Source organism: Diaporthe batatas (assembly GCF_019321695.1).
Source record: "Diaporthe batatas strain CRI 302-4 chromosome Unknown Contig00001, whole genome shotgun sequence".
In the NCBI taxonomy this organism is placed as follows: domain Eukaryota; kingdom Fungi; phylum Ascomycota; class Sordariomycetes; order Diaporthales; family Diaporthaceae; genus Diaporthe; species Diaporthe batatas.
Window position 1 is genome coordinate 1,242,035 of NW_025408548.1, and position 15,094 is coordinate 1,257,128.

The window sequence follows — 15,094 nt, forward strand, 5'->3', positions numbered from 1 at the left end:
TCGGCATTACGCACGAGATTGATCTAGGAATAAAGCTATGTAGAAGTGGACTACAGCCTTTCGAAGCCTTTGACACCTTGTTGAGATCTATTTTTGACACTCTGCCAGTTTTCACTGACAGGTTTAGCGCGCGAGGACAAATCAGGAGTAAAGTTCTAGCCCTTTCTGTCGGCTGCGATTGTAAGTAACTGGTCACAAGCTATACTGGGTAAAGTATCTTGAATATATTCTAGCGCAGCTTGCTGTCCCTTTTGAGCCATTTCAGCTAAGCCAGCACTTGAGGGGCGCCCGCTGTGCTGCAAATTGTGGCCTCGGTGTCAGCCATCCCTGGCCCTAATCCCGCGCCTTGCTTCGTTCTCACAAAGGAGCTTTAGCGTCATGCTGCTTTCCGCGTGCTATCAAGGGACTGCTTACGCCAAGTTGACGGTAAGCCTTCAGCCGCCCACTGGGGGTGAAGTATGTTACATAACTAATATCCGCGGTCCAAGTCAGTGTTACATTGCATATCTGCAGTCAAGATGATGCTTCTCGTGTTCAGCCGCCTGGCTTGTCAGCGCGTGGCCGGAAGGAAACAAAAGTTCCTCGCCAACCGGACAGCCAGGCACTGAAAATAGCGACACATTTGCTGTCTTATTCGTCCCAAGATCATATAAATCAGACAAGCGCCCACCGATTTTCGATCACAAATGTCCCAAAATACGAAGTGTTGTTTCTGAAACGACGCACTAACTGAACACAGGATAAGGATCGGCCTCGACCATGGCCCCTCGCATCAACTTCATAGGGCTCGTCTCCCAATGCTCCTGGATGTTCGCTCTGCTTTTCTTCCTCCACATTTTCCCCCAGCTAGGACATGGACAGGAACATGACGCGCGCGGACTTGCACCAAGAGCTACAGTTCTGGACTGTTTGACCGGGAAGAAGCTCACAGTGATCAAGCCGGCCGACTCGCAGTATGCCAGTTACTCTTCACCGTACAACCTCCGCCTGCAATACAAGCCGGCCGCGATAGTCGTGGCCTCCAGCAACCAGCATGTCTCCGACGCTGTACTCTGCGCGTCTCAGTACAAACTCAAGGTGCAGCCTCGCTCTGGCGGCCACTCGTACGGCTCCTACGGCACGGGCGGCAAGGATGGCGCCGTGGTCATCGACCTCCAGAAGTTCCAGACCGTCAGCCTCGACAAGACCACCAACATTGCGACATTTGGTGCGGGCCTCAGGCTCGGGAACCTGGAGCTGGCGCTGCGCTCGACTGGACGGGCACTACCTCATGGGACCTGTGCTAATGTCGGCGCCGGCGGCCACTTCACCATTGGCGGAGATGGGTTCACCACGAGGGCATACGGGTTGGCTATTGACTCGCTTGTGGGAATGGACGTTATTCTAGCAAACGGCTCAGTGGTACATGCCACGTCAACAGAGTACAAGGACGTGTTTTTTGTAAGTCGTCACAGCGCTTGAGGTTTGAGGGTCACTCTCCTTTCCAGCACGGCTAATATTAAGCTAGGCCATGAAAGGCGCCGGTGCCTCCTTTGGGATCGCAACAACCTTCTTCGCGCAGACCTTCGCCTACCCAACGGTCCTGACCGGCATATACCTCACCTGGCCGGGCTTGAGCGCCAACACCGAAAAGAGCGTCTCAGCCCTGAAGCACATCCAGAACTATGCCAATAACGCGACCTCAGGATTGGACCGCAAGTTCCAATTCGACGTCACGCTAGACGCCTTCGGAACCTTCAACCTGAAAGGCATCTACCTCGGCCCCGTGGCAACCTTCAACAAAACAGTGCTTCCGGAGCTGATGCGCGGGCTGCCGACCCCCGGCGCAGGCGACGGCGACAGCCCGACCTACGTGAAGCAGTACGCATGGACAGACGCCCTGACTGACGCCAACTATGGCAGCGACATAGCTTACCCTAAGCCCGGCGAGAGCGGCTACGTGCCCGCGCCGGACCATGATACCTTCTACACCAAGAGCCTGACGGTGCCGGCGCCAGGCCTGCCCGAGAAGGCGATACGGAACCTGGTCACGTGGTCCCAGGCGCATCAACAAGGGAAGAACCCGGCAGTGCCGTGGTACTTCACCCTCAGCCTACAGGGCGGCGTTGACAACCAGATCTTCCTGGACAGCAAGAGCGCGGACTCGGCGTTCTGGCGCCGCGACACCACGTGGGTCATGGAGCACTCTGGGTTTACGAATGGGCCTGACGAGAAGTTCCCTGTGCCGGCGGGCATAGACCTCGTCAATGACTTGGACAGGCAGGTGACGGGTGTTCTTGGTGCTGGGAACTACGGGGCGTATCAGGGGTATGTGGATACTGAGCTGAGCGCTGACCAGGCGGGGAGGCTGTATTATGGCAATGTGCTGTTTGAGAAGCTCAAGGGTTTGAAGAAAAACATCGACCCAGGGAATTTGTTCTCCAACCCACAATCCATCCCAGTGGGAACTTAGGAGGTTGGTTCAGCCTACGCCGCCCACCAAGATCGAACACCATTCATCAATTTAGTAGGGACATGACACCTCATGGTAGAGACACGCGGGTAGATACATCTCAAGTGGAACAGCAATTCAAAAGACTTGAAGCCATTTATTTGCGACATGCATATGATTCTTCTGTCATATTCAGCCAAAAAGAATGCAATAGTTATTGTGGGCAGGTGAAAGACTAAGTTTTCATGAGTGAGGCCTGTCCACGATATCACCAACCACCTGAAATTACATTATGTTCTTAGTAGAAAAGCTCAATAGCGTCCAGGATCTGAAGAGAATAGAGTTAGTAGAACACCGCGCCTCGACAGCAAAGACATTATGCAACAGCAACACTTACAACATTGGGGCTCAGAAATGCGTCACCACCGGTTCCGGAAATAACCGTGACCGTAACCGTATTTGTGCCGCTGACCAAAGTCCCAGCGGGCACGCTGCATTCGTAGATCTCGCCGTACCCACGGTATGCGCCTCTGGTGACTCCGCGACTGTCGATCTTTGAGGGAGCTGATGGTGCCGGGCAATTGTATCCGTTGACCATCGGCTGCGGCCGACCACCAGCAAAGGATAGCGTGGTTGCGATTCTCAGCGTTGCTGTCTGAGAAACAGCGCCACTGAGGGAGAATGTGATCTTCTGCCCGTTGTTGACACCCTTAAAGATGGCCATTGGCAATGAAGACGTAGCTGTGGACGCTACAGTACCGGGGCTCCAGTTTGCCATCCTTGAGAACAAAATTAATGCGTGAGCTCTTGGCACATGTACACCCATAATCCATGAGTTGAGTGACATTGATCTTACCGGGCATCTGAGGGGTGCATGCGCAACTGATTGGCCGCATTGAGGAATCCCGTGGGCTGCCCGTCGTAGTCTCCCATTCTGAAGATCGTGGTTCTCGACTGAGTCAGCGCCGGGTGTGTTGCAGCAATGTTTGAGGTCGTAGTTCTTCCCGCGGTCACGGACACTGACTGGCTTGCGGCGAGAAATTCGTCCTGGTACAAATTCATCGTGTATGTTCCTGCCGGCATAGGGGGAGATGAATAAGCTCCTGCGGAGCTTGTATATGCCCAGAATTGGAAGTTGCTGTTGAACCAGTGTACCACTCTGGGAAAGTTTGTTGACACGCCAGACGCTGTACCTGAGACATATCCGCGGTTGCCGGAGACCGGAACATAACCTGACAGTCCAAGGCTGTCGAAGAAGGAGACATCGACACCGGTGGGGTCGGGTCTTCCACTTCGGGTCATTGAGAAGACGTAGGGCCCGTGGAAGCCGGTCCTCCAACCCTCGGTTTGTACATGGCCCGAGTTCATGTAATAGGTGAAGGCGTTGTACGACGACCCTGCGTTCGAACTGATGTCCCGAAAGAACGGGCCTCCAGAACTTTTCTCTGTCGCCTGGTGGTTCGGGCGGAGCCAGCAAGCATTCACAGTGACTCCAGAGTTGGTGACACAGTAGATTCTCTCATCGATGAATCGGTCGGATGAGTAGAACTTGCTCCTGGTTTGGCCGTTGACCAGATACACATCACTTCCTTCGATTTCAGTGCCGCCAGCGGTCTTTGACGCGTCCCCGTTCGGCCAGGAAACGTCCAAGCCATTCAATCTGAAGATATATCTCAGCTCGCCATTGCTAGGTTCCGAGTTGATGTTGGTGCCCATCCAGATGTTAGCTGCTCCATTGCGGAAGACCATGTAATGCTGAAGGTTGAATCTGTCATTATTCTGGGAACATTGGAAGATTACGGTGTCACCAGATGGACTTGTCGAATATGTCACCTTGTTGACCGATTAATGTTGCGTTCGCAGGTTGCTGTGTCTAAGTTTGGCCACTTACAGATGTTCCACTACCCAGTCCTGAACCAATGTGGCTGAACGTACCCTGATTCTGGTACTCGCTACCATAGAACTTAATCGACGTGATATCGCAAGTGGTACGGCTAATAGTAACGATGAAGTTGTAAGAGCTTCCAGTGTCTACTACATAGGATGATGAAGAGGAAGTGACAGTAATGGCTGTAACTGTGGCAAGCCACAGGAACATAAAGCTGAAAACACTCTGCAGCAGCATTTTGGCAGCACTACTCACGCCCTAGCCAGTTGCTGTCTACAGACTTGAATACCACAATGAAGGACAGGCACGGTCTTTATAATACGTTGACAGACACTTGAGGTTGTACCGGGATGTAATTCACCGGGATGCCGTCTTGGTAGCCCCCTAAAAGAGTAAGATTCCGGAGTGGGCTTCCGACATGCAACCCCACCACCGGGGGACACACCAAATACAGTAAACTATTATATTATTTAACACCTAGTTGGCAGCAACTGGAAAAGATGAGAAATGACTGTTTAGCATTGTGTGAGTTGATCTCAAGTGTTGTGTAGATGAATTGGTTGAAAGTACCTACTTGAATCATGATTTGAAAATGAGGCGTAAATGTAGTCTCTGTCTGCTAGGGTAATCGCGTTTGAGGCTGCAGTGACTGTGCCCGCAGCTGCTAAATATTGAGATATCGTGCTTCACCCAACAACATTGAACCAGTTGACTGGAACCAACACAAGTTCATCGCATCACACCGTTTGCCTTGTTATCTCCCCCCCCCTCTGCTCCACTATGATTCTAGCCCAGCCGACTACCGTTCTGCACTGAACTCCATACCTAGGTATGTACTTGGCCTACTTCAGATACCGGTACTAAGCTCGTCGTCATGACCTCTAAACATGCATGTGATGCAAGTGTTACGCCCAATGCAACCGCTGTCAATAGACTACAGGCAGGATGAATAGGTCACTCAAATTGTTTTTCTACTGCTTCGCGCAAAGCTGCTTGTGTTGACATCCCTCGACAGCCTCTTATGTGCCGGGCACCTACTTCGATATCAAACGACAAAAGCCCGCGCCTTCATTCCATACCGGTAACGGAAACTCTGGATCGGGGGGTGGGATGATGACCCATAGCCTGGGTTTGAAATATGCCTTTAACACAGGCTAACTATGATTTGTGGAACCAGGAACCAGGAAGTAGCGAAACTCTCAAGTTTTCAAGTGAGCACAATTATTCAAGACGCAAGCTTGGCTGGTGATCAAATCGTGTACAATTAATGTCTAAGTTGACCGAGTTGGCAGGGCTTCGCGACACAAGGCTGAGGCTAAGTGCCCACTAGTTGTTTTTCTTACACTGTCATCCGCATTGTGCGTTATCACTTTTTCTTTTTCTTTTTTAAAGTTATGAGACTTTAACGGTTAGCACTGTATTAAGGGACCGTTGGGATGTATACGCATTAACTAGGAACCAAACCATTAAGCTGAGTTTTGATTCTCCCTGAGTGAGGTCTTGCATGAGAAGACCATGTTGAGTAGAAGTTTATACCTATGTACGAAGACCCGGATTTACTGCAGATTCCCCAGCAATGGCGGCTATGAGTGAGAGTTCAGTTCAATTGTCATCTCAAGTTTTACGGCCTCTCGGACTTCTACTTTAGTCCGGCCCAGCTACTAGTATGCCTTCGAGACCACCGCATCTGATATGCAGAACAACATCCCGAACTCTAAAAAAAAAACAAGAGAAAAAAAAGGCCAACCACCCCACTCCGTAGTATAGAAAAAGGCATGCGGCTCTTTCGATAATAAAATGCTATATTTAAGAACTTGAAACGTCCCGGCCGAAGCTTATTATAGACGCGATGCCAAGCTTGTCGGTCCTGCCGCCGGTTCGATGACTCGAACATCATGGCTAGGTCTCTTTTCTGCCTAGGCAGCTTTTCTAAGCTCTATGCAACTCCACAAGCCCACCCCTATTTCGACGAACACTGCCACAGCCGAGATTGTAGGCTCGGAATTTATGGTGTATATAGCCTTGATGCGGGTATGGAGACGACGACATGAAAGGTTCTACTATCATCCTCATCGCTACTGCAATTTCAAAGGCCTCATTCTTTAGTCGAGTCAGAAAGACATACGTTCGTTTTCTAATCAATAGTCACTCACTCTTTGAACAAGATGCATTCCACACAAATCCTCAGCCTGCTTGCCGCAGTTGGTTTCTCCACCGCAGTAGACGCATTGGCGATCCGACAAACAACCGCAGCTTGGCAGACACTGCCACCAACACCAGCGCTACCCACACCAGTCAACACAACTCTAAGCTCCATCAACGGCGCCGACCTTTGGCTGCAGAAGTACAATGAGCAGGCTGGCGGCACACCAATTGTCATGGACCACGGCGGTCTCGGATACAGCGCTTACTTCGCCGATGTCATCAAGCAACTCGTAGCCAACAAGCACTACGTTATTGCAGTAGACCGCCGGGGCCACGGACGCAGTACTTTCGGCGCGAACGACGTCTTCACATACGATATGTTCGCCAACGACATCTTCGCCCAGCTCAACGAGCAGGGCATCAAGTCATACAATGTGGTCGGGTGGTCCGACGGCGCAGCCACGACGCTGTCCATGCTGCAGAACACCACGATCGCCCCCGGAATCCAGAAGGCGTTCGTTTTCGGCGGCTTCATGGTGCCCGAGGACACCAACGCGACATTCACGGACACGGCCATCTACACCGAGTTCGTGACGAGGTGTGCCACCGAGTACGCGACTAACCAGCCCAATGCCGACTTCAAAAGCTTCGCGACCAAGGTCGGCACGATGGAGGCGACGCTCCCGCAGTTCACGGCGGCGGGTCTGGGTGCCATAGACGGCAAGAAGGTCGCCATTGTGGGCGCTGACCACGAGGAGGCCGTCAACATGGACGTCCCAGCCAAGCTGGTCGCCGCCATCCCCGGCAGCACGCATATGACGCTCACCGGCGTGAGCCACTTTGCGCCTGTGCAGGACCCTGACCAATTCACCAAGGCTGTGGAGAGCTTCTTTGCTGCTGCCTAGAGATGTGTCAGAGCAGTTGGAACTACCACTACTGGCTGGGTCACTCTGTTTTATAGACCACGAATTAGATGAAGATACCCCTCTGACTATGTATCCCGCCGTGCCTTTCAAATCCGTGAATGAGTAACATGTGGCATGTTAACTTATACACAATCGCTATTTGTAACACGGGCCGGTATGCTCGATAATTATACCAGTCTTCAGTGGTGAAGTATGTTGTCAAATATTCTTTCGGTGTGGACATAAAAATGGAGAAGATACCATGATGGTGGTGCGGTCACTGCATCTGACTACATTGCTGTTGAGCTATTTCAACAGTTCTGACTAACCGGATCCCTAAAGACATTTTGCCTAAGGAATGGCTCTTACGAATGGTCCTTTACTCAATTATCTTTTGCAACACTCTCGAACAGAATGATGGCACAATGCTATTCGCCGAAGTCTGAGCGGTGCCCATGAGCCAAGCCCTTAGAAATACTCAAGAAGGCAAAGCAAGTCACGTGTCCTTCAAATAACATTTAAATGTCTCTGAACATTATGACATTTGTGACATAATAATCCACCAATGACAGGGTTTGACTGACGTTATGCTGACAGACTAAGGTAGTAAAGTTAAACAAAGTGCAGTTTTCCCTTGGCCCCTTTACCAACAACGCGCTAGTTGATATTTTCTGTTGTAAAGTAATCATCCGGTCACTATCACTGGCCATTAGTCCACTTTTTCTGACTGCCCATCTAGGTACCTACACACTGGAGTCCTGGGAACTGCGTCAAGATTAGCCTTAGTCACCATGGGACGTATATGTCATGTACTGTATGGGACAGCAGTAGTTATTTGAGCCTGGGCCCAGGCAATTGATTATATTGAGTGAGTGACTGGCGCAAATGGGTGGAAAAATTAAGGACGGAACCGATAATTGCAAGCATGTACAAAAGAAAACCTCAACAATCACCCGGAGGGGCAAACATATCACTGCTTTAAAAATCCTGACTCGTGTCTTTTCTAGTGCATGTCTCCTCCGACAGGACCAATGCCCGAAGTTTGACCCCTTATGCTCATCTAAGAGTTCTCGTGGTAAGTATATAACTACGAAATGAGAAAAGCTAAAACAGGCCATACTACTCACGGACTGGTGGGGGAGAGGCATGAATAAGACTCTGTTCATCATTCAGTTGATCCATGAGCATCCGCTACCCTTTGAGCCGCAGTTCAACTGTTGCACATAGTTAATATGTGATTAGCATCGGTGGATGAGAATCGTTGGCCAACGTGTCTAGACGTCCTGAAAAACTAAAGCAGGACAATGCAGTGGAAGCATCAATGATAGGGATCCTCCATTGCTGGGTACGTACGATTGAGTGTGCACCATCCCAGCCACACTTCCAGTTGCCGCAAGGCGCCTTCTGGCCGCTGCAGCGGCAGTTGTCACCGCCGATGTACTTGCTGCCAGCGCAGTTAGGCTGGTTAGCAACGCATCTCGGCAGGGCGCCGGCAGCCTCTTCGACAGGCTCCGGTAGGGCGACAGCGCTGACGGCAAAGATGGTGAAGAGGACGGAGGCGGTGAACTTCATTGTGCTAGTATTTTCTGCGATTATCTTGAATTGCTGTTTGTCTGAATGAGAGATCTGATGCCAACATAGAGTAGAGACGTTCAGAGAGAGGTGAGACGAAACAATATTTATGCTTGATGGGTTCCTAACCAACCTTCACCTTCCCGTGTGGACGTCATGATCGAGTGTTCTGTTTCATTTTTTTCCCTCATATATTCTTGGAACGTAATCCCAACATAGCTATGACAACTTCATTCCCAACATAGTCTTGCAACTTATTCCCCAATGTAGGGCGAGGCTGACAATTGGTTCACTTTGTTCCACGCTGCTCATACAGATTGTTTCTCGGACTTTTTTGTTACCTAAGGGCGAAAGAGTCCGAGGCCATCGTAGCTGGCATTGGCAATCAATGTCTTGTCTCTCATTCTGGTTTCCCAAGACTACTTAGTACTGGGCGGAGCCCTCCGGCCGGAGTCTGACAGCCTGGCACCTGGGTGCTGATAACCTAGCAAAAGATCACTATATTTTCTACCATTGCAACTTTTCTTGTACTAACTTATATTTCATGGTAACCCAGAAGTCTTCAGTAATTTTATTCTCCTCTGTGAATTTGGACTTTGAATGGCCTCTATGACTGCCGCGAATACTGAATTTGAAAACCTCACGAGTCTGACGTTTGTCTCTCTTATATCAGACATGAAAGAGTGTCTGCATCTCTCGACACCGATTGTGCACCAAAATGGGCGGGATTCGGCATCTTTCTGTTCGCGGAAGACTCGTCACGGCTGCTGTCTCTCGTTCTATATCTTGCCATCTTTCTTTCGGTCGTCACGAGAGCGTCAGAAACATAAGCATGCAGATCAGTAGACGGCTCTTACGTACATGAACTAAGCGGAGGTGCGAACGCATAAGCAGCCAAGTCTTCGCGGCCGCTAGGGAGCGAGCAATACCAAGCAAGTCAATGGCCCCCCGTCATCTGCACGTTTCCACCGGAACAGCCATAATGGCGATAGTATGGAAGCTTGGCCGGCGCACGGGTATGTCGCGTGATGTTTAACGTTCATCTAGGGGCTCCACCTGCTGCTAGTTGGTAGAGCAATCACCATCATAATAAAGCTTCAAGTTGGCCTCATTGGCAAGCCGGTCCATCCCGCGGCGTACCAGGCATACTCTGCCGCAACATCCGCACCTGCCGCAGCGGCTGGAGAAAATGATCGCAGAACAGAACGGCATGGTGCGTTTGTAACATGTCGCTGCAATACCCACTGCCGTACATCACAGCTGGACAGGTGATCCGATCGGTCGTTGACCGAGCGATCCAGCGGGTCGTGTGGCTGACGTGAGGTGTCACAAGCTGGGGGCATTGCTGCGTTCTGCCTCCCTTCATCGACGGGGGCGCACCAGTCAGGTCATTAGCCCCCAACGGTTTTGTCTCTTTTCCTGTGTCAAATACGCACTATTTCGGTGCGCATATGCAGTAACACCTGCCGTACAGAATATAGACAATACAACGTAGGCAAGAGTGCGTCTCCCCAAAAAGAAAAATTGAAATTCTTTTCTCGCCTTTCGGGCGCCGTGCGTATGCGGCAATCCCCAAAAAATCTGCTCAGGGGTCCTCGAGAGCTGTGCTGTGCGTTGGTTGCTTGCCAGAACCGGGGACCCAGCGTGCCAATCGGAAACTCGGCTGATCGCGTAGTTCCGACGAGGAACCACTCACGGCCGAGCGCGCATGGATGCCCAGGCTCGTTTTGACATATCAAGTGCATTGCGCATGCTTAGCTACAGTAGGCATACAACTCGTCGCAAGACTGCGAGGTTTCGCTCGACGCCCACGGACTCTAGCGGGGCCATGCTTTCCCGGGCAGCATGATCAGCGTGCATCCATCCAGGAATACTAATCGTACGCTCTTATGTGCTCACACAAAGTTCGAGGCTGGTTGGGGGCCGGGGGTCACGAACGCTTGATCCGTCCGACCTGAACTGAATCGTATTCTCGTTCGCATGAGTGCTTGTGCCCCGCCGTCGGTCCCGAGCACTTCCATGCCTGGAGTAGTGCTTATTATGTATGTGACCCTTCTCTGCTGTGTATTTCATGCCGTGTATCGCCAACGGAGATGCCGCGTACAACACTGCCATTCCCGAAACGCATCCCTCAGCATTTGCAATCAACCAGGTCGCCGTCCCCGGCCTTTTCGCCGCTCACCCTCGAGGCAGTATGTTGCGGACAGCGTTGCAAATCTTCACACTAACGCCAGCACTGGGGCAAATATGCTTCGGAGGGGCGACCGTGTTCGTGTTACAGACACCGACGTGCCATGCCCTCTGCGGCCGCAATACAAATATTATGTTATGTCTATCGTTGTTGCCAAGAAAGGTAGAGAAATGAGGCCGTAATATGTTGCGTTGACAGGGGCAGGGGCTCAGACGAGACATCATCCAAACTTTAAATCGCGATCGGCAACAAGCTCCCATAGATGTGGGTTTCCTCCTCCGCCCGGCTTCTGAACTCTGTTTTCCGCCGCGGAGCCGATTCTGGGGCTTAAATTTAAAGTTCCTGTATGCACGGAGGACTGAGTATAGTTGTTGCTCAAGTGTTCGGAGCCGCGCCGAAACCCGTCGATAGGTCCGAGCGTCTCCGGCATCCAGATGCATACAACTTCTAGGCACCTGGGGCGGAACAAGGACGACACACTGAGGAGAGCATCATGTCTAGTTCCATGCAGCTTTAGTGGCTTTGCAGAGATAATATGCTCCTTTGGGGCAATATAGTAAGCCGAACTGGTAGGCTGGTTTTGATTTTGATTTTGCCCGGAATGCTGACACATCAATGCCTGGAAAGGGCAATTGTATGCTCAGCACTACATGCATTCATCATAGCCGCGTTGCATTGCTGCGGAATCATACAAGCGTGGTGGGTTGTACCGACATGTCCCCGACGTTTACGCGAGTAATAAATACACGGGTAAGAGACGTGGTATTGTTGACTCAGGGACCGTGCCCGGGAGATATGTGCCAAACAACGCGGATTGAAACTGATACTCTTGGCAGATCGACGGTGCAAAGCCAAATTGTGAGAATATGTGTGTAAACTCGCAGGGGCCTGACCTTAGTCTTCCATATACGGCAGTTCGTTAGAGACGAGAGGGTTCATCTCGCAGAAAGAAGAAAATCCAATATTGACCATTCAATTTTAACGAATACAGCTAGCGATACATCACGTCGAGTGAAGCCACGGATCATTCCGGCCGTCTTCTCGGCCGGTTTCTCGGCCGGTCTCTCGATGGATGGTTCCAAGGTTCCTTTTCCTCGAGAACTATGAATCCATGAGCGTTCCACGGATGGTGCCGCAGACGTTTCTATTTTGAGTTCACACTATAACAACCAAGTCTCATTATTCTGCCGCATGAACAACCCACAGACTGAGGATGACCACGGCGGGAAAATGTCTTTCCTTTCACGACTCGTAAGCCGTACTAGTTGGCCATGAGTTACCCGATGATGAGACTTGTGCGCGTCGCATCGTTCCTATATAGGTGTCAAATATGTAGGCACCAGTAAGCTCTGGGCTAAACCTTGGTAGAAGCTTACTCGACTGCCATTCAACTGAATAGGGTTGAATGATCTACATTCCTACAAGCCGACTGCCGTCAAAAGCCCTTGCGAAGCCTGCTTACCATTGCCTTTACGGGAAGACGCATATATAATTTGTGCATCGGGATCTCGGCGTCTTGGCAGGCACGCATGCGCTCTCAGCAGAACAAGAGTAGACCCCGTCGTATTCCCGTATCTGGGACCATAGTAAACCCTTGAGTGCTGTGATTGGCGACAGGACGCCAGAAATGCGGGGAGCGACGAGACAGCAGTCACGGCACAAGGCCTTGTGTATGACTCGATTCCAAGGATTGCCGCTTGATGGAGATTCCGGAGACCAGAGCAGGCTTGGGGATTGCGTCACTCCGGTATCATGCTTCCTACCGTAACTATGTAAATTGACTTTTGGATCTTCGCCTGTGACATGAGAAAGCCGGCCCAACAGGCAGCAGATGCTACGCGGCCTTTGGCAGTAGCAGTGAGCCAGAGCGGACTGATTGGTTGTGGAAGTGCGCGCCTAGAACAATGGCCGATCCCATAAAGTTTGATGCGACTAACGCGTGTTTCGTTGTCATGAAAAGCCAAGGTAACTAACTATGACTGGTGTCCTTTTTTTTTCATCTCTTCAGATGGTTTAAGCTGGCTGGCTGGCTGGCGTCGCGAGACACGAGAAGTCAAAACGCCAGAAATGGCAGAATCAGGAAGAAGCAGAGGGAATAAGAAGGTCTCTCTCCTCCAAAGTGGTGTCAGAGGTGCGTCGTGTTCATTACGGATTGGTCCGGAAGTGACAGACCGCCCTTCGGGATGGCTGAAACCCTGCATACGGCGACGGCGGTGATTGGGAGGATCGCACGTATGCGGTCTCAAACCTGTCAGCCATCGCTGCCAGGATTCCATGCTAGCCGTTAGTGGATGCTCGTGTGCTGTGGGCATGTGAGCACTCGTAATCGACAGGATTAGCCGCTTATTGATTATGGCAAATGCACGAAATCCGATCAGCATTGATAGCGGCTGCCTCTTGATATTACACATTACCGTCGGATTCTGCATCCCGACAAGACCACAAAGCGGAGCCGGAGAACAGACCCTGTGCAAGCAAAAACCAGTGGGCAAATAGTTGACTCGCGCGGTCATTGGTGGGTAAGTAAAACGTGATCGACTAGTTTTTTTGATTGATTTTTTTTCTCCTCTGCTGCGCTCCCACACCTGTATCGCATCATAAGATGATAATTGTTCCGTGGGTCGGCACCCACTTTTATCATGACGAGCGACTGAAACAGCGTTCGGCGAAAAGTCAGGGAGAAATTAACGGACAGGAAAGGATGGCGGAACAAATGTTTCAGATAACGGTTTCGGGAGTAACGCGAGAGCGATCTCCTATGCCCGACTACTTTTTGGCATCTCGCGTCCCATCCTACAGTACAGGTGGCTCAGGACGGGGGTTGAGGCGAACAAGATCTGTGTTGCAACTGTCGATGTCATAAGGTGCCCTAGTCGAGGAGGGTGCTCGATATCGCAGGTGGTAGGTGGCAGGCTAAGCAAAAAGCTCGGCGTATGACAAATATCGCAGCCACCCGAGGTCGCCCCAAAGAAGGATATGTGGGCACACATGGCCAAGACCCGCTAGTACCTATACGTGCACTAGTAAGTAAGAGGGAAGTGTTTACCCGCCCAGTCCTCGTGCTCAAATGTCCCAGTGTGCCCAGTGTGCCATTCCCCCAGCCCAGCAAATTATAAGTTAGGAAACTTTGCTCGACCGAGCTAGTGTAGAGCGAGATGCGTGGTTGCGGGCCAGCCGCTGGGGAAGCGAGCGAGATGACGGGCCCGCAGACAGAATGCACATGTGCACATGCACAGGCTCGCTCGTGTGCTGCGATGCGTGCGATGCGTTCGATGCGTGTGTGCACGCACAGTGGGAAATTGACCGGAGCACCAACATGACCAGCGCTAGCAAGCCAACCAAGCCAATACAATGCAGGCGCGAGATGCAGGTGTTGGGGCAGCAGCAGCCACAGCCATGGCTGGATACTAGGTCGCTTTGCCCCGGGTTTATTAATAATAAGAGAGACCATGGCAGCGGGCCCCGTTTGACCCCGTCCAGGCCGTCACGTCGTGTCATACAGCTCGACAGCTCCGCAGGGATCAATGGGCGAAGCTGGAGCTGGAGCAGCGCCGTGCAGGTGCTTGAGACCCAGGGTTACATAGAAAGTGCAGCGAGGAGGCGTCTGGGCGGGCGTGCAGGCGTAGTGTGCTCCGTAGATTGAGATTGGCGTTGACAGATCATACAACCAGGTTGGTGAGGTGAGGTTCATTTGGGACAATGACTAGGTAAAACCACATCAGACCCCATCCAGACCCCATGCTTATTATGTACTTAAGTAGTAAGCTATCCCATCAGGGACTGTTACACCGCAAGGATTGGATGGTTGAGGTTAGTTGCACACGGACTCTTGGTGTCTGTAATCACAGCACAGTAATCTGGGTCGGGAGATCCGATTGTCACTTGTTCCGATGTGGACATCTGGACATAGGCTAGACTGACGGATGGACACCTGGGCAGATCTTGGACGTGCACGCAGGATA

At 51.4% G+C, this 15,094-nt stretch overlaps 4 protein-coding genes across 4 annotated transcripts; 2 read left to right on the top strand and 2 right to left on the bottom strand.

Moving 5' to 3' along the window:
* Positions 1-578: 578 nt before the first annotated feature.
* Positions 579-2,587, top strand: KVR01_000844 (uncharacterized protein). The gene is made up of 2 exons (XM_044791293.1): positions 579-1,440; positions 1,508-2,587. The coding sequence occupies exons 1-2, from the start codon at positions 760-762 to the stop codon at positions 2,450-2,452; spliced, it is 1,626 nt and encodes a 541-aa protein (XP_044650793.1). The 5' UTR covers positions 579-759; the 3' UTR covers positions 2,453-2,587.
* A 220-nt stretch (positions 2,588-2,807) lies between these two features.
* On the bottom strand, positions 2,808-4,556 carry KVR01_000545 (uncharacterized protein; the record flags this gene model as incomplete). Its single annotated transcript, XM_044789136.1, has 4 exons — positions 2,808-3,210; positions 3,288-3,979; positions 4,013-4,264; positions 4,323-4,556. 4 exons carry the CDS (start codon positions 4,554-4,556, stop codon positions 2,808-2,810), a joined length of 1,581 nt encoding a protein of 526 aa, XP_044650494.1.
* Positions 4,557-6,484: 1,928 nt separating this feature from the next.
* Positions 6,485-7,369, top strand: KVR01_000816 (uncharacterized protein; the record flags this gene model as incomplete). Its single annotated transcript, XM_044786985.1, has 1 exon — positions 6,485-7,369. One exon carries the CDS (start codon positions 6,485-6,487, stop codon positions 7,367-7,369), a length of 885 nt encoding a protein of 294 aa, XP_044650765.1.
* A 1,003-nt stretch (positions 7,370-8,372) lies between these two features.
* KVR01_000544 (uncharacterized protein) lies at positions 8,373-8,941 on the bottom strand (the record flags this gene model as incomplete). The annotated part of the gene is made up of 3 exons (XM_044789120.1): positions 8,373-8,429; positions 8,501-8,560; positions 8,723-8,941. The coding sequence occupies 3 exons, from the start codon at positions 8,939-8,941 to the stop codon at positions 8,373-8,375; spliced, it is 336 nt and encodes a 111-aa protein (XP_044650493.1).
* Between the last annotated feature and the right edge of the window lie 6,153 nt (positions 8,942-15,094).

Coding starts and splice junctions, on each gene's coding strand:
- KVR01_000844 (XM_044791293.1), top strand. CDS start 760: ATGGCCCCTCGCATCAACTTCATAGGGCTCGTCTCCCAATGCTCCTGG. Junction 1,441..1,507: donor AGTACAAGGACGTGTTTTTT/GTAAGTCGTCAC, acceptor ATATTAAGCTAG/GCCATGAAAGGCGCCGGTGC.